At 43.3% G+C, this 24,114-nt stretch overlaps 1 protein-coding gene across 11 annotated transcripts in view; it reads right to left on the reverse strand.

Annotated features, from left to right (window-relative positions):
• ITPR1 (inositol 1,4,5-trisphosphate receptor type 1) overlaps positions 1-24,114 on the reverse strand; it is a 320,128-nt gene that overhangs the window by 197,285 nt on the left and 98,729 nt on the right. For all 11 annotated transcript variants that reach the window (XM_049693591.1, XM_033437203.2, XM_033437207.2 and 8 more), the window contains one exon: positions 5,246-5,361. In XM_049693591.1, the coding sequence (XP_049549548.1) occupies positions 5,246-5,361 (116 nt within the window). The remainder of the gene's footprint in view (positions 1-5,245; positions 5,362-24,114) is intronic.

Raw genomic sequence — 24,114 nt, forward strand, 5'->3', positions numbered from 1 at the left:
TGTGCTCCGCAACGGAAGAGGCCACAACAGTGAGAGGCCCGAGTACCGCAAAAAAAAAAAAAAAGACAGTGAATTTGTATAACCTTTCTGAAGAATAATCCAGCAATATCTACCAAAAAGTTGTTCAACGTGCATAACTTTGATTTAGCAATCCCATTTCTAGGAGTTTCTCTAAGATAATCTGGCATGTGCACAAGGCCATAACCATCATTTATTTTTGGGGGGAATGGCAAAAACTGTCAGAATCCTAAATACCTCCTCCCCCCATAGGGATTGGCTGTCTAAAATTACAGTACTGCTATATCATGGAGTAATCAAGTAGCCATTAAAAATACAGAGCTACCTATTTATTCATGACATATTAAGTGGGAAAAAAAGCAGGTGAAAGAAAGAGAAGGACTTCCCTGGCGGCCCAGTGGTTCAGACTCCACGCTTCCAGTGCAAGGGGCATGGGTTCAATCCCTGGCCAGGGAACTAAGATCTCACATGCCGCGTGGCACCGCCAAAAAAAAAAAAGGAAGAAAGTGAGATGGCATGCCCCCTTTAATACTTTAAAATATAGAGATAAAGGAATAAAATAGGGGATGGGAGACTGGGGCACACACCAAGATTATCTTTGAGGATTAAGGTTTAGAGATCATTCTTTTTTTTTCCTTTTCTTACTCATGTATACTCTGGAGCTCACTTCTTCCTACAATACTCACTTCAGAAACACCTTCATCGTACCTCTGTGGCAAGAAGCCTAGATTTTTAAAAAGCCATCCTAAATGAGTTATCTTTTCAATATTTAAAAATCCCAATAATTTAAGTACCTGTTGCTCTTTTCCCTTACACAATGGGCTGCGGACAGTTCTGAATTTCTAAGGGAGAAATCACGCTCTATGCTATGGTCTCTACCACCATGAATCACCACAGACATTACAATGCTCCCTAAGCAACATCAAGGTCAACCCCATCACAGTCACCTGTTATTTTATTTCAGAAATGGAGAAACCATTATTAAATTACTACAGAGACGTCACTGGAACAATGGGGAAGCTTATTTAAGGTCAACAAGCTCTGAAGTATCTAACATAAATATTAAGGCTTCTGAAAACAAGCAAGGCAGGACCCAGGCTTCAGATGACAATAAAGACTCCTCACTCCTCTGGTTCCTCCTAGCTTGTAGAAGCTACGGCTTAAGGTAATGGACCATTTCTCAGAACCAAAACAATGCAGGTGCTGTTTCAAGGTAACAGGTAAAAATGCTGTCAGGAGACGGCAGTCGAGGGCTGTAGAACAAATTATGTGATTTGCAGATGGCGGAACCTCATTCTGCCAAGAGTCTTGGGAAATCACGACCAGGGGAGTTAGAACCCAGTTATTCTCTCAGAACGAACAGACACACATAGCAACCAGCCACTAGATGTCATTGTCCTTCAGGGAGTTGGTGGCATGTTGCTTATCCTAGTCAAAAGGAAGTCAACTGGTCTAGACGACTAATTCCTTAAATGGCATTAATTTAAAATAATCTGACCTTTGATTGGGGTGCTCCACAGTAGCTGACAAAAATAAAAATGAAAACCCACTGGAGACTGGCCGTCCGCCCCCAAAGGCAAGCGGCTGCCCAAAATACAACATTTTAATGACGGCACTAGAACATGTGCATGACTTTCAGACACAAGAGGGGGAAAGAAAGGTCCAGCCAAGCAGGAAAGCAGGAACTGCACAAAGTTAACAGCCAAGACCTGCAAGTCATGTCAGGGATCCTGAATCAGGAGACAGTGCTGGTTTCCTTTTAAAATTTATTTAAAACAGAAACAGCATGAAAGAGAGAATTTATTGTTTATTTTAGTAAGGAGTTCAAAGTTCTTGGTCACCTTTAGGATCGTCTTTTTCAACTCTGTGGCTTTTTCATGGTTCATTTGTGGGAAGGGGCGGGAAAAGGAACTGCTGATGAAACAACACACGTATCACAGGCTGAGAACAGTTGGCCAGAGGACGCCATCCTGCTGAGCCATTCCTGTACTGGTGTTGAGTGTTACGTTTTAAACTTTAAGGGAAGTAGCTGCCAACATTTTTTAAAAACTGAGAGATGACACATCAAAGCACGGATTTTAGCTTCTCTTGAAGAAGCACAAGATGTGGCGGCAGTTCCTGGCCCACCTTCCCACGCAGCAATGGCAGGGGAGCGGAGCTGCCCCCCAGACCCGCACACAGGCACACGCCCCATAGCAACCCAGCCCACCAAGGCCTCTTGGTTCCAACTGGCTTCCTGCTTGGCCATGAGGAATCTGAATTTACAACTACAGCTGTAAAGAGCGTAGGAGAAGAAAGGGTTTGAGACGGACTAAGAATACCTCAGTGGACAGAATCAATTTCATCCGAGAAAAGGGGCCGCAGGACTGCTAAGGCCACACTCCTTCCACCAAGATGACCCCACAGGCGTACGTGCTAAATGGCTCTCCCAAGAGACGTGCAGAATTGAGCAACCTTTCCTACCCATTTCACTCGATTCCCATGCTCCCAGTACAGACTTCGGGGGCGTCCTGGATCCTCACAGTGATTGGGGAAGGAGGGGATCGCTACTCATACTTCACGGACAAGAGCCAGGGATGCTGGATGCCCTGAAATGTATAGCACAGTCCTGTGCAAGGAAGAAGCATCGTTCCTCCCACACAATTTGGTATTCCGGTGGACAGTCACACGGCTTAAAAAGCTGCAACTTCTGAGCCAAACCCTTAACTCCACTTTACACATGAACACAAAGCATGGATCTGCATGGTTCAATTAATAATATTATTAACACCTTTTCCAAAACTGAGAGTGTTATTTAATAAAGAGAAGCGTGTACCTTGCATTCTTAGTAACATTACCAAGAGCGGCTGACCATTTTGGAACACCACATTATGGAAAACATGCTTTTTGGGTCACCAGTACTATAGACCTACATCGGCCACAGTCTTCAGCTGCCTCATTCACGGGGTCTATACAAATAGGTAAAAGCATTTATTTCCTTACGTCCTCTAGAGTGACTGTGCAATTATAAAATTTATTACTTTCCCTTTATTTTGCCTTTATAATTCAGTTTCAAAACTTTGATATCTTGGGAGATTATATTATTTACAGATTTTATTTCCTATTTATATTTATAGTTACATAATATTTGCTATTCAGAGGGAGCAATGGGTCTGCTGAGGTTGAGAATATCTGCCCTAAAACCATTAAAATAATGATGCAATCCCAGAAGCCTTCAAAGCAATCTCTTTGCTTCTGTTTTCTTTTTCTCTCCTACCCTCTTACTCCCACAGGATGCCTCACTCTGAGGCTTACCTGTCACCTCCTCTTCCTCCAGAAAGCCCTCCCTGACTACCATATCACCCATCCTTAAACTCAAAAGCGGATTTGACTGCCCCTTCTAGGTGCTCCCACAGCCTCAGTGGTTTGCCCTATAATAGAACTTGCTACAGTCGTGTCACTACCTCTTTACTCTTAATTAGCTATTAAGCTCCCAGAGGGTTACGATGCTGTCACAGTTTTATCACCCTCACCTAGCACAGGGCTCACTCATTCATTCAAGAACTATTTCTTGAGCACCTACTATGTGCCAGACACTACTACAATGCACTGGGGATACAGTGGTGAACAAGACAGGCACTGCTCCTCATCTTGTGGTGTCGTCACTCTACTGAGTGACAGATGCTAATTAAGGGAACTTTTAAATACAACTGCAGACTTTGATCAGTGCAGAGAAAGATATAAACAGGGTGCTATGACGGAGGAAAGCAAGGAACACATGGCTTAGATAAGGAGATGGGGAGAGACCTCACTGAGATGACTTAAACTGAGAGATGAAGGAGGCAGAGGTCTTAGCTTAGGCAAAGTCAGGAGAAGACTGTTCTCAACAGGACAAATTGCAAGCGCTAAGGTCGTGAGACTGTTAGGAGTCTGTGGTGCTCAAAAAAATAAAACGAAAGGACACAGAGCAAGTCTAGCTGGTTCAGAAGCCTCAGAGGGAAAGCAGTGTCCAGCAGGCACAAAGTCTGCATTTCATTTTAAGGGCCATGAGTGCCTGTGTGTCTTCACACTGGAGGATCAGCTCATGGAGGTTAGGAACCTGGTCTTCTCATCATGCCTGGAGCCCCTCACCCCTGTCTAATATAGTATGTGCTGAATAAAGGAGTCCCTTCCATGGGCCCTACCTTACCCAGTGCAGCTGGCTGTGACTTTGTCATTTATTAGTCACAAAGAGAGCAAGCGTGAGCCCCATGTGCTCACAGATACCCCACATCCTCGGCTGCCATCACTGAGTCTCAAGAAGGAGCTTTTTTTTTAAATTAAGTTAGTAAATATTTGAGCGCCTACCCTATGTTGTAGGCAAGAGGGATACAGCAACGAGCAAACCTGACACAAACTTCTGCCTTTGAGTAGTTTACATTCTAGTGGGGGGAGAGAGCTGATAAATAAATTAGAAAGATCATGATAAGTGATGTGGAGAAAAATAAAGCAGAACAGGGAGACGGGGAACGGTCTGCAAGTTCAATACCACCCTGGATATATGTCATGTCTTCCTTCACCACATCTCAAAGAAATTCCACACAGATTAGCCTCACAGAAGAATTATATCATCTCGACACTAGAAGAATTATAGCATCATTTGACACATGGAAAAACAGGCTCAGAGAGGCTCAAAAATTTGCTTATGGTCACAGAGCACATCAGCCGTAGAATGCGCATCTCTTTTATATGCCAATTAATAGACAAGATAAATACAATGATAAAAGCTAAAATTTTCTGAGCACTTATCACATGCCAGGCATTGTTCACGTGCTTTTTATGTTTCATGTAATCCTCACAACAACCTCTTGATGTGTGTATTATTACCATTCCCATTTTACAGATGAGGTAACAGAGGCACAAAATGGCTAAGTAACTCACCCAAGATGTCCAGTTAGTGAGTGGTGAAGCTAGCATTCTAATCTAGGCAGTTGGCTTCCTGACCCTGTGCTCATAACCAGTACCGTACCTAAAGCCATCCCAGAAAGGGCATGGCTGAGAAAAAAAAAACTCTCAAGACATCTCAGGATGACTACGACCCACCTTTCCTTAGGGTCAGCTCCCTTTTAGCCCTTTATCAAAGACCGTATGAAAGCTGGTATCCAGAGCTAGAGGGCTGCAAAACTCATCTTCCCGACCCATTCCACTCGGACACAACCCACATGGCCGCTCACGAGACCTCGCCATGGAGCGCCATCCCCATACGTACGTGTAGTTTGTTAAGTAGTACTGCGTCTGTCGTGCTGTTGGCTCCTGGCTTAGCAGCTTTCCAGAACTGCTTCTGGGCGGAGTAGCGATTCATGGGACATAGTTTAAAGAGGCAATCTAGAAGTGAAACAGACAAGTAAAAACTGTTACTGAGGACGCGTATACGCTCAACCGATGGAGAACCTTCCCCTTTTATTTCTATAACGCATTACAAATTACATGAAAGTGTAAATGGTAAGTTACAGGGCCCTTTTACAAACCTCTCCTCTGACCTTTAATTCTCACCACCATTAGGTGAGGTTAGAAATGAGGAGAATGAAACTTCTAGAAAGTTAAGTCAAATGTCCATTGTCACACAGCCAGTGAGGGGCAGAGCTGGGACTCCGACTCCAAATTCAGAGCTCTCAATGCTGCCCCAGAGTTATCTCCTTTCCTTTATGATGGACAACTTTAAGGGCAGTAGTCTCACTGTATGCAATAGTACATACAAACACTTCTGGATATAAATCCAACTCACTTCAATTCGACTACATTTAAAAAAACAACAACAACAGAAGCTTATTTGGAGACAACTCCTTGGGCAATGGTCTCTTGAGTGTTGTTTACCAGATGACTCTCTGGAGAGCAGGAAGAAAATAAATGAACTTGCAGAGACATTCTGTGTCTCCTCCCTCTCTCTCAGTGCATGGTGATGTGCTTCTGTTTAGGAATGCCTGGGGTCATGACTTTTTACATTGTTTTATGTAGTAGAACTAACTCACAAAATGGACTAGTGGCTTCAAAAGATGTCTGCAATGAAATCAAAACACCAAAGAGAGGAGTAATGCAAACCCCACAAACAAGAAAAAGGAAAAATGATGATGAGCTAACCAGATGTGAAAAAAAAAGTCACCCAGATATTAAAAACTGTTTTAAAAAACACTTAAAATGTTGTCTCTAATGATGAACGTTGCCCTGAAAGCACCCATGTGCCTTAAGATATTCACGATAATATGCTAATCATGATTAAGAGGGCACATTATTGTTTAATCTTAATCTTTTTCATCAACGTATATTTTCCTGCTTACTTTTATAATGAATACAATCTATTAGTACAGTGACACATGTATATAACTTTTAAACACACACACACACAGAGTTTAGGGGTATTTTTGTCAAAATTTTTTGATAGGGATATGCCATGGAAAGAGTTTACAAATAACCGCTCTAAAAAACTAACACTAGGGCTTCCCTGGTGGCGCAGTGGTTGAGAGTCCGCGTGCTGATGCAGCAGACACGGGTTCATGCCCCGGTCTGGGAAGATCCCACATGCCACGGAGCGGCTGGGCCCGTGAGCCATGGCCGCTGAGCCTGCGCATCCGGAGCCTGTGCTCCGCAACGGGAGAGGCCACAACAGTGAGAGGCCCGCGTACCGCAAAAAAAAAAAAAAAAAAAAAAAAAAACTAACACTAGAATTGATACTCACTCTGAAAATTTTACCTTTTGACATACAGGATTTTCAAATGGTATTTGTAGAGTAAAATTAATAAATTTGGAATGAACACCCAGAGTTGGGAAAACTGCACCCTGAAAGTAGATCAGAGCAAGCTTTTATAAAAAACTTAATCTACTAACTGTACACTTATTCATATCTGTTCACTGAGACATTCCCTGAAAGGACACTGAACAGCTAAATACTGTTTTTGTCTTAGCCAAATAACTATCTCAAAGTAAAAAATATTCATCTACTGTCAAGGACACAGATACTAAGTCTTTCCTCTAATTCAGTTGGAATCAATGAACTTTTACTAAGTACAATGCATACAAATACTTGACACTGTTCAGAAAATAATTTTTAATCAATTAACTGAAGAAAAAAAGGTACTTTCCCATTTCGATAACCTCCTTCGTCACTAAATATTTCTACCTAGTCACAAGCAGCTACCGGACAAATATAAGATCACTGATATCCATCTTTATCAAGAATATAATCCATCTACTGGAAGTAATTGTTAGTGCACATGAAAGACGCTATCCAGGTCTTTAGAGAACAAAGGACATGGCAGGAAACTGGTTTAAAAGATAAAAGTTTCATCTCTAATGAAACTCACAGGTCATTGTTATTTACTGTATCAGTGGCAACTTCATGACGTCACTGAAAGACACAGTTTTTCTACCGCTTTGATATATGTGAACTCTCCATTCACCCTGAGAACAATCACACACAACCATGAGACTACCAGCCAGTGTTAAATGTCCTATCTTTGACACAAGACAGAAGGTGCCACTTGCGCAGGACCAGGGTGACTTCCTTGATAATCACAAGACTTAATGCCAAAAAACCATTCAAAACACTTAAGTCACTGGTATTAATATCTGGTACACAACTTTTTATGGATTAAATGAGGTTAATAATTTCAATTTTCATCAATAAGAAGACATTGAGAAAAACTATTATTTTTCCCTCCAGCACAATTCATATGATGATGGCTAACTGGTATACATTACCATCCCACCCCATCCCACCCATAACTTGACTTAAGTTGATTTAAGGATCCGGCTGGATCTATAACGCCAAGGGATTAACATGCAATGGAAAGCACCATTTTACAACTGTTGATGGTATTGTCAGTGGGTATAACCCACTTAACAAACCAATGGACTACAAACAGGCTCAAATTTCAGATAGCTTTCCACTGACCTAAGATGAGAGTGTGAATTGAAGCACTGTCAATCCAACCAAAGCCTTGCTGTAACTTCCACAACAACTATTTTTCTTGGGCAAAACAGCATTGTACTGGATTAAGCGTTTTTACAACCAACTGTCTATGTAAATATGAGATGCTAACATACTAGTAACAGAACCAAATTAGCCTTGCTGATTTTGTCCTGTCTTCCCAGTTGCTTAGCAACTGATTCAAAGTGAAAATTAGATTAAGCAATTCAAATATGATGTTAAAGTAACCTTCTGAAATTTTGCACTTCAGCGGCTCTACGTTGCCCTTTGCTATTTGGATGGCACAGCAGGACAAAGTTAAAGTTCTGCTGGATCCCAATACTGTGCTAAGTATAGAAATGCACAAATATAGGGAATCTGGTGGAAGAATTGTACCTATTTGGGGGAAGTATGTATGTCTGTATATATATGTGCATGTACACACACACACTGTGCTTTGATTTTGCCCCAAAGAAATGCCACAAAGATCTCTTATGTGACAAGTGATTTTTCAAGGCTTTTAAAAAATAAACTAAATTAAGCTTTCAAAAAATTACTTTGGAATATTCCTAAGCTTTAGCAGATGCCACACTGGGCTAGCAAAGGAGAAGTGAGCGGAATGGAGGGGCTGGGTTAAGTGTTAAAGGGCACACGGGCTGAAAACAGGCCATAGCTGATCTTCCATGGTTTAAAGAGCATTCCAGGGACTTCCCTGGTGGCACAGTGGTTAAGAATCCGCCTGCCAATGCAGGGGACATGGGTTAGAGTCCTGGTCCGGGAAGATCCCACATGCCGCGGAGCAACTAAGCCCGTGCACCATAACTACTGAGCCTGCGAGCCACAACTACTGAGGCTGTGAGCCACAACTACTGAAGCCCGCGAGCCTAGAGCCCGCACACCGCAACGAAGAGTAGCCCCCGCTCGCTGCAACCAGAGAAAGCCCACATGCAGCAACGAAGACCCAATGCAGCCGAAAATAAAATAAATAAATAAATTTATAAAAGTAAATAAATAAATAAAGAGCATTCCAGAACTTGGTTGAAGAGAGAACACTCAACTGCTTAGCAGCTGCATTAACCATGACCTTAGGACTTGTGGTGCTTGGTTAGGAAAAGACAGGAGGGGATTATCTGGTGGCACAGTGCTTAAGAAACTGCCTGCCGATGCAGGGGACATGGGTTTGTGCCCTGGTCCGAGAAGATCCCACATGCCATGGAGCAACTGAGCCCGTGCACCACAACTACTGAGCGTGCACTCTAGAGCCCGCGAGCCACAACTACTGAGCCCACGTGCCACAACTACCTAAGCCCACATGTCTAGAGCCCATGCTCTGCAACAATAGAAGCCACTGCAATGAGAAGCCCACACACCGCAACGAAGAGTGGCCCCCGCTCGCCACACCTAGAGAAAGCCCACGTGCAGCAACGAAGACCCAACACAGCCAAAGATAAATTAATTTTTTTTAAAAAAGAAAAAACAGGAGGAAGAGGAGCCACAGGTGTGCTTGGAGCCACCTTGATGGGGTTCCCAGCGGGGTGAGAAAGCAAGAAGCCGACGGAGCCACACATCAGGGACTCAGTGAGAGAAAAAAAGTCTGCCAGAAGAACGGCCGAAACCCCCCATCTCCTTGCTGTCCTCCACATCCTTAGAACTTTGAACTCTAGAAAGTAAAGTGCCTGATGGCAGGGACTCGTGTCTGTTCTGTACACTCCGGTAACCCAGGGGCGAGGAGTAATGTAGCGGCACAAAGATGGTTGTTGTATTAAGGATTTAAACATGCTGAAATCCCTAGGTCTCCAGAAGCGACATCAGGTTTGTCCTAAGTCACTTCCAGCTTTGAGCCCCCAGCCGTCTATTCATGAATCCCATGACTACTTATTAAAGTGCCTACTATGTGCTGGGCACAGTACAGGGGGCTGAGACTGTAACAGTGAACCCAATGCACAAGTTTCTTAGTATAACCCTAGTGACAACGAAAAACTAGTCAAATACACAACTTGAAGTATACAGCAAGTTAGAGGACTATGGAGACGAGAATTATCTATCAGCCCAATACGACTGGTGTGGAGGAGTACCACTTTATACGGGGTCATCAACGAAAGGCATGTCCACGGCTTCTGAGCAGAGAGCTGCAGGGTGAGAAGGAGCCCGGCTCTGATAACAACGTAGAGGCAACGCCTTCCAGGCAGAGGGAACAGCAAGTGCGAAGGCTTCGAGTTGGAAGGAAATCTTCAGGAGGTTAAAAATGAGCACAGAAGGGCTGGAGGGAAGCGGACGCAGGGAGAGCTGCAGGAGACGTGTCTGGAGAAGCAAGCAGGGGGCCACATCACGCAGGGCTGTGTGGGTCACGGGGAGGCACTGCTTGTCCTTGTGGGAAGCTAACAAAGGGCTTTAAACAAAGAAGAACCTGGTTTTTGTTTCTACAGGAGCTTTCTTCTAGCGATGGTGCCTCCTAAGAAAGGGAAGGCCGGGAGGGGGTGGATTTAGAGGAGAACAGGAGAAATCAAGAATCTTATTTTGGCTTTGCTTGGTTTGAGATGCCTATGAAACAACCAAGCTGAAATGTTCAGTGGGCCATTGGTCAACTAGCAGGTTGAAAATACAGGACAGTCAGTAATTTAAGGGGTTAGGGGCAGAAGAAGAGGAAGGATGGGGGTACTGGAGAAGAGAGCTGAGGAAATCAGTACGACAAATGCAATGTAGCGACTCATCTTGGCTAGGGAGATCTAACCAAACCTAGAGAATATGTTAATTGAGCCTTGCAAAAGCTTGAACTTGATTCATAGTTTTCAGAGGGCAGAATAAAGACCTTTCCTCTCCTTTTCCCCTCCCCCAACAAAAAACTCCAACACAATGAAAATTAAAAACAAAAAAAATGCAACTTCATCTTCTGAGAAACTCAAATCCTTCTTTTGGAATAAATGAAGATGGGAAGAGGATGGAGAGGTAGAACTTGAGAGATGGAGGGAGGTATCTACAGTGAGGGTACCAGTGAGAAGCAAGCTTATTTGCCCTACGGAACCCTGGAAAGGCTCAGGACCCCATGATGACACTACGCAGGGCATCACTGCCCAACCTGGAGCAGGGACAAAGGGCCCATGGGCTGAGACCCAGGAGTGATGGGTCGTCCCCTCCGCCTGCCACATGGAAGCGTGATGAAGCCTGCAGAGGGAGAGAACACTAGTAAATGCTACAAAAGAGCTAATAGGCAAATCAGGACAAATGAGATGATTAAGAACTCCAGGGAAAAGCTGTGTACTATTGATAAAATGTAGTATGTGTTTAGCTCAATGGTGAACAATATTTACACAGTCATAAAAATCTAAGACTAACTATTAATTTAGCCAAAAAAAGTAATACAACTTTAATGGGAGGATGGAGGGGGAGCAGGAAAGTATCAGAAGCCACCGTCATGTACAATAACAGGAAGTGAACAGGTGATATTTAAGATAAATTCATCTACAGATATGAAGAGACACACATCATCTAGAAATACAGTGGTAAATACCAGAATAAAATGTTAAAATGTTTTCAATTGTTGCCTCAAAAAAGTGGGAAAGCGTGAGGTGTCAGACATAAGACCGTTATTTTTATTCTGCATTTTATCAATATTTGACTCTTTTAAGTTCAATGCACATAACATAAAATTAACCATTTTCAAATGAACAATTCTGTGGCATTTAGTACATTCCCAATGTTGTACAACCACCACCTCTATTTAGTTCCAAAACGTTTTCTTCACTCCCACGAATAAACCCTGTATCTATGAAGCAGTTCCCCCTCCAACCCATGTATCAATGAAAATCTGTAACTTTTAAACATGACCTTTTTATACTAAATCACTGTTCAACATCATAGTGAGATATCACTTTACACTACAGGGTGACAAAAGCCAACAAGCTGGATAATAACAAGGATCAGAGGGGATGTGGAAACCTTTCTGCACTATCGTTCAGTGTGGCTACAAAGGAATGTGCACATAACCTCTAACATATAATTCAGCAGTTCTCTGCTGGGCCAACATTCCAAAGAAATCTCTCCCAGGTCGCCAGATCTCACACGTCCACATGTAGAAGGATGCTCTAGGAAAAAGGGCAATGAGAAGGCACATCTGCTCTTGAGCGCACTGGCCTGGAAGCAACATTAAACTTGTGCTCACAGACCATCAGTGATAACCAATCACATGATCCCCCCACTCCCATGATGCCAGGAGCTAAGAAATGCCCTTCAGTCGAGTGCCCGGGAAGAAGAAATGAGTTTGCTGTGGACCCAAGCGACCCCTGCTGCAGTCTGTCCTCCACGTTGCCAAGCGCCCATTTCACTGTCTCTTACCCCATCCACTGGCTGATGTGGCAGCAGTTAACTAGGCAAACACAGTCCCTCATGGCACAGAATTTGAGCTCTTCTAACCTACCTCACTGATCAAAGAGACGAACAGTCAACAAGCTATCATCTTTTTAAAATTCTTCATTCAGTGAGTATATATAAATGCAATTTTATATAGGGAGAAATCAAGAGTAGATTTACATGAGCTCAAATATGAAAAATTTAAGTGTTGATCGTATCTTGGCTTCTTTTGAAAAAGAGGCAACAGAGTAAAAATTTCAGAAGGAGCAGACAATATGATTAACAAAGAGAAAGGGGAATGTTAATTCCCCACCAAGGGAGTTAAGATTTCAAAGAAGCAATGAAAGGGGAAAACAAAATTGTTGGATTTTTAAGGACTTTCCCAACTCATACTTACTGGACAAACAGTTTCACGAGGGTAGAGCTTATCTGCCTTCTGTATCATCCTGTCCCTGGTGCTTTCAGTAAATATGGGATCAGTGAATGAGTACTCAGTCCATGAGTGGGTACTCAAGGTGGAAGAATGCTCTTCAATGGCAGTTCACAAAAGGAAAACCTACTCCTATTTCCAACAAAAGCCTTCCATAAACAAGTAATTAAGTCCAGTTCAGTAAGAGGAAACCAGTACATCACACTGTTGTGTCTGTTGCATGCGAATCACATTTCCCCAAGCCAGAACAGAAGAAGCCCTTTGAAGTCCAGTGACATTTTCCAATAGGGACTGCCAAATCAACCTTCCATTACCTATCTACAGAAAACACAGACATTGTTCCTGAGAGACAAAGCACAACAAGGTAATTTTTTCCCATTAAGGTGACCAGATGCTTTTTCTGAGTAGAAAACTCAGACTGAGGACTCCCAACGTTGCTCTCCTGTACCTTTATCATCTTACCTGGTTGCAGGACCATCATTCACAAACACATTAAAAATGAGAAATGTAGGGAGAAACTTCCCTTTTTGACCTACTTTAGCTTGGCCAATTAAATTTTTATTTACCTTTTTGAATATAGATCAGAGAAGTAAAAACTTAGTTGGGAAGGCAAGGACTCCTCCCAATGTGGAAGACAAACGGGCCCAGGAGTTCCTTCTAGAGGCAGCCCCAACACAGGTATCTGCCTTCGCTTGGACAGCTGGAGCCTCTGCCCTGGACTCTGCACCGGGACAGATGGATACAAAGTCCCAGGGCCAGTTCAAGACTGCTCGTGGGAGCGGTGCCGGATGTGTCCACGGGAAATGTCCAGAGCCTGCCTCCCCCAGCACTGAGTCTGGTTCCCTGATAGTCTTTCAGCAGTTTCCTCCTGGCTTAGGTGAGTCAGTTTCTGCTGTCTGCAACCAAAAGTCCGAGCTGACCCGTAGAGTAACAAAAATGCCAAAAACAATAAGAGACAAGGAATCTGGAAACCCGGGTTCCAGCCCTGGCTCCACCACTCACTAGCCAGGAAGCCACAGCCAGGTTACTAAAGCTGTGTCCACACATCTTCCCTGGAAAACAGATGATCCCCAAGGCACCCCAGAGCCCTAAGACCTGATGATGTTTGTGGAAGCTTATAGACCACGTCAGAGAAGTCACAGAAAACCCAAATGTGTAAGCACTGAGGTGTACGCTGATCTGCCATCTGGAAGAATGGGTTTAAACCTCAGCTCTATTCTATGTTGTATGATCTTGGGGAAAATTATCTCATCTCTGTAGGTTTTCATTTCTTGCCTATAAAAGGGCAATAACCGCAATGGGTAACTCACAAATTAACCTAGAAGATTAACTACTTCACTTGAAGCACTGAGTACAGATTCTGGCACAGAGTCAACAAATATTAGCCACTAAGACAAAATGGATAAACGAATTGCATCTCATGCTCCACTTCAATGCTGGACAGCTACAGACGACTGTTACACATAACGACATGGATGCATTCCACAAACATTTTTTTTTTAATTTATTTTATTTATTTATTTTTGGCTGTGTTGCATCTTCATTGCTGTGCGCGGGCTTTCTCTAGTTGTGGCAAGTGGGGGCTACTCTTCATTGTGGTGCACGGGCTTCTCGTTGCGGTGGTTTCTCTTGCGGAGCACGGGCTCTAGGCACGTGGCTTCAGTAGTTGTGGCTCGCGGGCTCAGTAGTTGTGGTTCGCGGGCTCTAGAGCGCAGGCTCAGTAGCTATGGCACACGGGCTTAGTTGCTCCGTGGCATGCGCTATCCTCCTAGACCAGGGCTAGAACCCGTGTCCCCTGCATTGGCAGGCGGATTCTTAACCACTGTGCCACCAGGAAAGTCCCCACAGACACTATTTTGAGTGAAAGAAACCAAGGCAAAAAGAGTCCATTTATACTGAATGAATCCATTCACGTGATGTTCAAGAACAGGCAAAACTTTGCTAGAGCCACAGTCAAAATAGCAGTTACCTTTGGGGGCGGTATTTCCTGAGAAGGGGCACTTTCTGGGGTGCTGGAAATGTTCTCCTAGCTCAATCTGGGTGGGAGTCATGTGGGTATAAGTGTATTTAAAACATCAAGCAGTGCTCAAATTTAAGGTTTGTGCATCTTTGTGTGTGTGTGTGTGTGTGTGTGTGTGTGTGTGTAATACCTTAAGGAAAGAAAAAACTGAGATAGTACTTGTTCTCACAAAAAGGAGAATGATCTTGCTGATAACAGAAAAACAAATTTCCCCTTCATGTAAAAGGTTAACAATAGTGTCCGACTTCTGTGGCTGTGAAAACACACCTTGTTTTGTCAGGGTTTGGGTTGGGCGCTTACTGGTTCATAATGGAGAGGAGGGGCAGAAGGGAGATGACATCACTGTCTCCCCAAAGGGCAGCCGTTATTTGTTCACCGCAGGACACTCTGGGCAATAAGCATTCCCTGGCACCAAGCCCGATGCCCGGAGGTATTCTGACTGAGTCCCTTTTCCCCACTGATTCCCTGTTCTATCCAAACACCTTTAAACCATTAACAGGCAGCGGTTTTAAATCTGTAATGAAATGCCATGTTGTCTGACATTTGCTTCAAAATAACTGGGGAGGGCTTCCCTGGTGGCGCAGTGGTTGAGAGTCCGCCTGCCGATGCAGGGGACACGGGTTCGTGCCCCGGTCCGGGAGGATCCCACATGCCGCGGAGCGGCTGGGCCCGTGAGCCATGGCCGCTGAGCCTGCGCGTCCGGAGCCTGTGCTCTGCGACGGGAGAGGCCACAACAGTGAGAGACCCGCGTGCCACAAAAATAAATAAATAAATAAATAAATAAATAACTGGGGAGAGAGAGATGGGAGGATATAGATGACTTGAGATTGGCCATGAGTTGCTAACAGTCAAGGTGCGTATTGGGTACATGGAGGTTCGTTATACTATTATTCTTTCAATTTGTATACGTGCTTAAATTTTTGTATAATAAAAGATATTTCAATATCTTCAAAATCATCTATTAATTTATTTTCAAATGCGAAATTTTTATAAAAATCAATCAAATGTTCACCAAGTTCAAAAAAAGACTTTTTAAAAGAGGAAGAAAGGAAAAAAGGAAGAAAGGGAGAGAGGGAAGGAGGGGGAAAAAGGAAGAAAGGAAGGAAGGGAGGGAGAAAAGCATGTTATTTATATCATCTGCTCCAATTTGCCAATCTACCTGAAAACCAATATACTCTAGAAAGGAGTAAATAGCTGGATAGACCTGTCAAATAAATCCAACAGTCACAAAAAATTGAGCTAGGATGCCCAGCTCTGTGTTAGATATACGAAGAGTAAACAAAATCGTGGACTTCAGGTTAAAAATCTTACTGTGTAGATCTCTACATGCTCAGTATCTCTCAATGCAAATCAAATCTCACAGTGCATAGCCCTGGCTATTTCAAACACTACAGCTCATGTGAACCTCTGAGGATATGTCACATCTTCTACAAAAGGGCATTCAGAAGGTCTGCAACACGTGGTCTGAAAAGACTTACATGAGCTATTGGGTTGGTTATCCCAAGATCCTCCTGGAAAAATACTTTTGCCATCAGAAACGCCCATTACACAAAGGAAACGTACACAGTTTCTCCTGAATTTGATTTCTCCTTCATTCAACAAACATTTCTTAAGCACATGTGTGCTGGAGACACAGTGTCAGTAGAACCTGGGCCCTGAGAGTCCTTGGGGAGACAGACGGAGCCAACAGGTAGCTCCAAGGTGTTTGGAGCAGAACATCTAAGCCAGCCCAGGGAGACATGGGAGAGACAGTGTCAGAGGCCTTCTCAGCTGAGCTTAACAGCATCTACTGCTCAAGCCAGTGGGTGGGGCAGGAAGAGGGATGGACGACATGGAAAGAATGAGAAGTTGGAGAAACCTGTTCCATTATATGCTGCACATCCTGCTTTTCTGTGACGTGGACCAGACCTCCTGATATGGCCCATGGTCTAGAAGAGAAAGGCTAATACTGCCAGCCTGCTGGCCCTCCTCTCACCCCTACCTAGGCAGGGCGGGGGCAGGGGCAGGGAGGAGGGCATCACCCTTTGACCCCATGAGTGCCCTTCCCTCCCACGTTCTCCACGTGGTATTCAAGGCAACCTTGGCCAAGTGAGCAAAGCTGTCACTGCTGGTTTGTATTCACATCTCCATGGAGAGGCAAGAAGGCAAGCAGACACGACGACCAAAGGAAGATGCAGCCCCATCTGTCCTGCTCTGTTCGTTTGTTTCCTGGTCTCCACTGAAGACCTAGTGACCCAACTCTGGGTCCTTCGGTGCTTCCAACCCAGGATTCCCCAACCAGCCCCTTTCACACATGATGTGGGCCACTCCCTATACATAGTTGTGATTTTTTTTTTGCATACTAAGCACACCCTCAGTGAACAGATTACTTCCAAAGGGACCCTTTCACCAACCCTAACTCAGCGAAAAGGAACTAAGTAAACAAATCAGGAGTCACTCAAAGATGGCATATATTTACCCTGAATAAAAAGAAAAGTCATTTTCTTAATTTATTTCACGACTTAGGTTTCCTTTACTTACATTTGATTTTTAATCCTAGCAAACACAGTCTACCATCAAACAGCCTTTACAAGTTAAAATATCTCTCAAGAAAAATGACTGTCAAGATTTTTCTCTCCTCCAGAACACGTATCTGAAAGACATGATACATTCCCACCCAAAACAGTGGCTTATTAGAGTAGCAACTCTCCAGGAAGGCACCTCAAGAATGACCCCTTGCTTCAAAATTATTACACCAGCGTTTCTCAGCACAGGCCCGACACTGTGGGCATCACCTATAATTCTTTCTTGGGGGGGCAGGTGCTGTCCTGTGCATTGTAGGAAGCCTGGCAGCATCCGTGGCCTTACATCTCAGGGGTCAGTAGCACCCAGGTATTACAATCAAAAATGCCCCCCACTGAGGACCTCAGGATTAAGCCTTCCTTCCCATTCTTCTCATGAATCAATGTCCTAAAGTTACCGAAATTGACAAAATGGAGGGATAAAGACAACGGTAGGGGGTGAAAAGGGAAGCATTCCAGACCCTTCGGTACTACATCTCAAAACCACATTCTTTGTTTGCTGTATTTGCAACTCTACTTTATCGCTACAGCTCTTGTTCTGAAACTGACTCCCCTGCCTAAAACCCTTTAGGGTTGTGATTCTCAGCCCTGGCTACTCCCCACAGCCACACAGGGAGTGTTCAAAATACTACTATGCTCTGGCCCCTCCCCAGGAGATTCTAACTCCTTGGAGGTGGGGTGTGAGCAATTTTCCCTCCCAAACTCCCCAGGAGATTTCAGCTGAGAACCACTCCTTCAGGATTTCACACCACAGCAGTTGAGCTCAAATTCAGAAGTACAAATATCATAGTTGTCAGGGGATTTTATCAATACAAATTAATACAAACGCCTGAGTGGAGGGACAGGGCCTAGGAATTGCCATTTTTTTTTAATAAATAAATTTGTTTGTTTATTTTTGGCTGCATTGGGTCTTCGTTGCTGTGCACAGGCTTTCTCTAGTTGCAGTGAGCGGGGGCTACCCTTCGTTTTGGTGCATGGGCTTCTCATTGCGGTGGCTTCTTTTGTTGCGGAGCACAGGCTCTAGGTGCACGGGCTTCAGTAGTTGTGACTTGCAGGCTCTAGAGCTCGGGCTCAGTAGTTGTGGCGCACTGGCTTAGTTGCTCCGCGGCATGTGGGGTCTTCCCGGACCTGGGCTCGAACCCGTGTCCCCTGCATTGGCAGGCGGATTCTTAACCACTGTGCCACCAGGGAAGTCCAGAATTGCCATTTTTAACAAGTTCTCCAGGTGATGTTTCTTTTTTTTTGCGGTATTGTTAATTTACAATGTGTGTTAGTTTCAAGTGTACAGCTTGAGTAAAGTTAGTTTCAAGTGTACAGCATAGTGATTCAGTTATACATACATATATATATTCTTTTCCAGAGTCTTTTCCTTTATAGGTTATTATAAGATGTTCCCTGTGCTATACAGTAGGTCCTTGTTGTTTACCTATTTTATATATAGTAGTGTGTATCTGCTAATCCCAAAGTCCTAGTTTATCCCTCCCCCCCTTCCCCTTTGGTAACCATGTTTGTTTTCTATGTTTGTGAGTCTATTTCTGTTTTGTAAATAAGTTCATTTGTATCATTTTTTTGGACTCCACATATAAGTGATCTCATATGATATTTGTCTCTCTCTGTCTGACTTACTTCCATAAAAAAGAATGAAGTACTGCCATTTGCAGCAACCTGGATGGACCCAGAGATGATCATAGTAAGTGAAGTAAGTCAGGTGATTCTAATGTGAATTGGCCCCAGCCGCACTCAGAGAAACACTAACCTGCAGAATAAATGAATTCTAAGAACGGGACTTCTCAAACTTGAACATGTAGACCAATCATCTGAGGATCTTGTTAACAGGAAGGCACTGATTCAGCAGGTCTGGAGACAGGTCTGAGAAGCTGCATTCCTAACAAACTGTCAGGTCATCTGGAAGCTGCTGGCCTGGGGAACCACTCTGAGTAGCAACGTTCTAAGAAACTGAAGTCACTGCCAGCCACTTGGATTCCCCAGTCCTGTCAGACATACCTCAAAGAGCTTAGCAAGCAAAGCGTTCAGATGCCTCAGATGACAGCGTGGTGCACAGAACATCAGCTGGGGATGCGCGGGCTGCCCACCTTCCCACCCACCTCTTGTTTCATTTCTTTAAAATGTTCCTCCACCAACACCCCGCTCCCACCATTCCAAAACACTTACAGTTCTCACAAACATGTGCCACATGTCACTCTTCTGTATTTTTACCAAGTTGTTCTCTCCGCCTGCAACTGTATTCCCAGGTCCCCACCTTGACCAGCACCATGGCTATTTGCTGCCTAGGCCACTCTTCATCTCTCACATGCTTTCAGCTCACCTCAAAGGCCAGCTCCCTAGAGAAGACCTCCCTGTTCCCCATCCTACCTGACTCTGCTACGATGCAGACTCATCACTCCCTCCTCCAGGATGCCAAACAGTGCCTTTCTCCCTTATGATGTATGTAATAGGTACGTGGACCATGAAGGACTCATCTATTCAGTGGGAAAAATTACTTCCTCTGCCCCGGATTTAAAAAAACAAACAAACAAAAAAAACCCAGCAAGACACTGACTACCCTAAGTTGCAAACAGTGCCAATTCAGAAATTTAAATGATCTAAACCCTTATAATGATCAAAGCTACCAATATTATTTCAAGCCAGGTTTCCACTCCTGCACTCCCTTCTGACATACACCTCCATCCTCCCCACCGTACTCCCATCCTGCCTACTTCACTTCCAGGGATAAGGGAAGAGATGAGGGACAGGAGAACAGCAGAGTCCTTCCTTGGCTAGCTTCACACTCTAGCCCGGCATGACAGACACTTACAGCTGCTTCATTCACGAGCACTTGTTCTTAGATTTTTATTTGTAAATAATTGGAAACTTACAGAAAAGTTGCAAGAGTAATAATACGAAGACTACTCTTTACCCAATGTCACCTATTGTTAACATTTTGCCCATTTGCTTTACCATTCATGCTCTCTCTGTATGTACACATACAATATATAACACTTCATATGTATGATACATACATATGACATAATTTCCTTAACCACTTGGGAGTAAGTTGCACACATTATTGTCCTTTATATTTACTTCAGTGCCCATTTCCTAAGAACAAGGATATTCTCTAACGTAACGATGGTGCAGTTATCAACTTCAGTAAATTTAACATTGATCCTATACTTTTATCTCAACTTTTCTAGTCCAGATTTTCATTTTGTCATTTGATCCAATAATGTCCTGTCTAGCACTTCCTGATCCAGTCTGGGATCCAATTTAGGATGAGGGAATGCATTTAGTTGTGATATGACTACAGCTGTTACACATCTTTTATGATCATGACATTTTTTTTTAAGAACACAGTCCTTTTTAAAAAAACAGAGCACTCCTCATTAGGGGTTTGTCTCATGTTTCCTCAAGGTTTGACTCCAGCTGGGATACTACGTAAGGGATGCTGTGTGCTTCTCGGGGCGTCACATCTGGAGGTGTACGGCATCCATCTGCTCTGGCTGGCACCTTAATAGGCATCTTGGAGGTGAGCCTGCCATGGCTAGATGTCCCTCCTCTGCATTCCCCCTTCAGGGGGAAAAGCATCTGTTCTGGCAGTCACAACCCCTCCGCAGCCAATGAAGGTCCAATCCATCAACCCTAGGTTCTTCTCCATGGGGCGCCCTTCCTGGCTAAGAAAAGCCCCACACCAGCTCACCTACACCCATGGCCCTTATGTGCCCAGTGGAAAAATCACACATTCTTTGCCTGAGGAAATGGACGCCAATGTAGCAGAAATGCTCTTTTACTTTGCTGTCAACAGAGCTAGACAGCCTCTTTCATCCCCATATATTCCCTGGTTGGAATCAGACACCCTCATTCCTCCCCCAGCAGAGGAGATACATACCCAGCTCTCCAGGTAATCCAGTAACTTTTTGCAGTGAATGCTTTTATAAAGACTCTGATCCCTCAACAGGAATGCATCATCCTCTGTGTCCTGGTGCCTCAGCAGAGACTTCTGACTTTATCCTACCTGACCTCCCTCCCACCTTCCACCTCCACAACTCTGCCCATGCCTGGAAACAGAAGTCTACGGTCTTATTCATCCCTGTGTTCCAAACAGCCTAGCAAACACATGAGCCTTCCCTAACTGTTGCTGAGCTATAATGTACCTCCCACCTAGAACGCACCCTCAGACGCATTCAAAAACTCTCATCTGAAAAATGGGTCTTGCCTTATTTCCGTCTCCTTCAGCTCTTTTTTTCACTTGTTTAGTCAGAAGTTGATGCTTTAGTATTTTAGTTAATGTTTCTGTTTTCTTTTCATGTTTTGTTACCCGTAAGCTTGAAATTTTTAATATGTACCCATTTTTTATGGATCTAACATTTACATCCAACAAAATTCACACTTTTAAAGTATACAGTTCAACAGTTTTTTAAAAAAATTCAGATATCACCACTATCTAATTCCAGAACACCCGCATCTTCCCCAAAAGAAACCCTGTACCTAGTAGCGGTCACTGCCTGTTCTCCTCTCCCCTCAGGACCTAGCAGCTTCTAATCTACTTTCTGTCTCTATGAATTCTGGACATTTCACATAAATGGAATCATACAATACATGGCCTTTTGTGACTGGCTTCTTTCACTTAGCATGTTTGGAAGGTTGGTCCATGTTGTGGCAGGTATCAGTACTTCGTTCCTTTTTATGGTTGAATAATAGTCCATTTTGTGGATATACCACATTTTGTTTATCCATTAATCAGGTGATGGACATTTGAGTTATTCCTACTTTTTAGCTATTATGAATAATGCTGCTAGAAACATTCACATACAAGGTTTTATGCAGATCTGTTTTTACTTCTCTTGGGCATGTACCTAGGAGCGGAACTGCTGGTAATATGGTAACTATATTCAACCCTTTGAGGAATTACCAAACTATTTTACAAAATGCTTGCGTGATTTTACAATCTTAGCCGTATGAGGGTCCCAATTTCTCCACATCCTCACCAACACTTATTACTGTCCACCTTTTTGACTCTAGTCATACTAGTGGTTTGTCATTGTGGTTTCCATTTGCATTTCTCTAACAACTGATGATAATGAGCATCTTTTCATGTGCCAATTGGCCGTTTGTATATTGCCTTTAGAGAAATGTCTATTCAAATCCTTTACCCATTTTCACACTGGAATTGTTGTTGTGTAGTTCTAAGAGTTTTTGTGTGTGTGTGTGTGTGTAATTCTACAAGTTCCTAGACACTAGTCCTTAACAGAAAAAGGATTTGCAAATACTTTCTCCCTTTCTGTGAGTTGTCTCTTTACTTTCTTATTGAAGAGAAAGATACTGTCCTTTGAAGGTTTTAAGTTTCATGAAGTCCAATTTATCTATTTTTTGTTTTGTTGCTTATGCTTTTGGTGTCATATCAAATAACTACTGCCTGATCCAAGTTCATGAAGATTTACACCTATGTTTTCTTCTAGAAGATTTATATTTTAGCTCTTATCTTTAGATCTTTGATCCACTCTGTGTTAACTTTTGTGTATGGTGTGAGGTAGGGGTCCAACTTCATTCTTGTTCATCTGGGAATCCAGCTGTCCCAGCACCAGTTGCTGAAAAGACCATTTTCCCCTTTTAATTGTCTTGGTACCTATGTTGAAAATCAGTTGACTATAAATCATGGGTTTCCTTCCCCTTTGCTTCTAAGAGGCAATTAACTGTACACCCAACACTTCCCACACTCAACTATCAGCAACAAAAGGAAAAAAAAAGTCTATTAAAAAAAAAATGTTCTAGAAACTCACCAAGAAAGCCTACAACTATAATTAAACACATTTGAAAATGTAAAATTAGTATTATTTCTCTCAAAGTTAAACAAACATACATATAAGAACCAAAGCCACCATCTATACTGCACTCGAGTATGTAAGAATGTGTGGTGATGCAACTGGGTCTGAAAACCCAACTTTTCAAATACAGAAAGAAGACAGAAGGTCTTCAGAATGGGTTCTGTTGACATATAAGGCAGTGTGAGATTACATTCCAAGGCTACTTTACTGTCAATAACTTTTTAAACAATGGATATGACAACATACTTGGCAAAGTTAGCTTTGACGAAGTTCTCTTCCAGGAATAAATTCAGCTTGGAATACTGAATGAATTTCTCTAAAGACCACAAAATTAGGATGTGGTTTCATGAGCTGTACCACCCAACCAAGAAATTAAGTGGGACTCTTATTTCTCCATTCCTGTGTTGTGATGGCTACTGAGGTTCTGTTGAACTCCCATGTGGGAAGCAAATAAGTCTTAGAGGGACAGCCATAGAAATTAGCTTTTATGACACAATCTTGACCTTCTTCCAAGGAATGTGTCTACCACCATTAACTTTAAATTCTCAGAATACCAACCTTCACACCATAATCTCCACATTACAATTTCTAACCAGCCCACAGACAATCATTTTACGCAGAAGACACATAAACATTCACATATATTTGACAAATGCCAGGAAAGTGTTCTCAATTTAGAAGCCAAAAATTAAAGCTATTTAAACCCTTCTCAAAAAAACACAGAACAGGAAGGTCGGTAGAGACAGCCTTCTTTCTGAGCTCCAGCCTGTCAAAGAGCCCATCTGCATGTTCCCCAGCAAGGCCACCCAACAAGACCCAAGGTTGCCTTCTCCTCAGAATCACAGAATCATTTAAGACCTTAGAAATCCTAGATGCCAACCCCAATCCCTGGGGGCGCTTGAGAGAACATGACGAGTGGCCAGAAACCGGGGCCGTAATGTCCAAAAATCTGCCTTGAATGGATAAACAAACTGAGTTATGCAATGGAACTGTGC

This window comes from Orcinus orca, chromosome 10 (assembly GCF_937001465.1).
Source record: "Orcinus orca chromosome 10, mOrcOrc1.1, whole genome shotgun sequence".
Lineage (NCBI taxonomy): Eukaryota > Metazoa > Chordata > Mammalia > Artiodactyla > Delphinidae > Orcinus > Orcinus orca.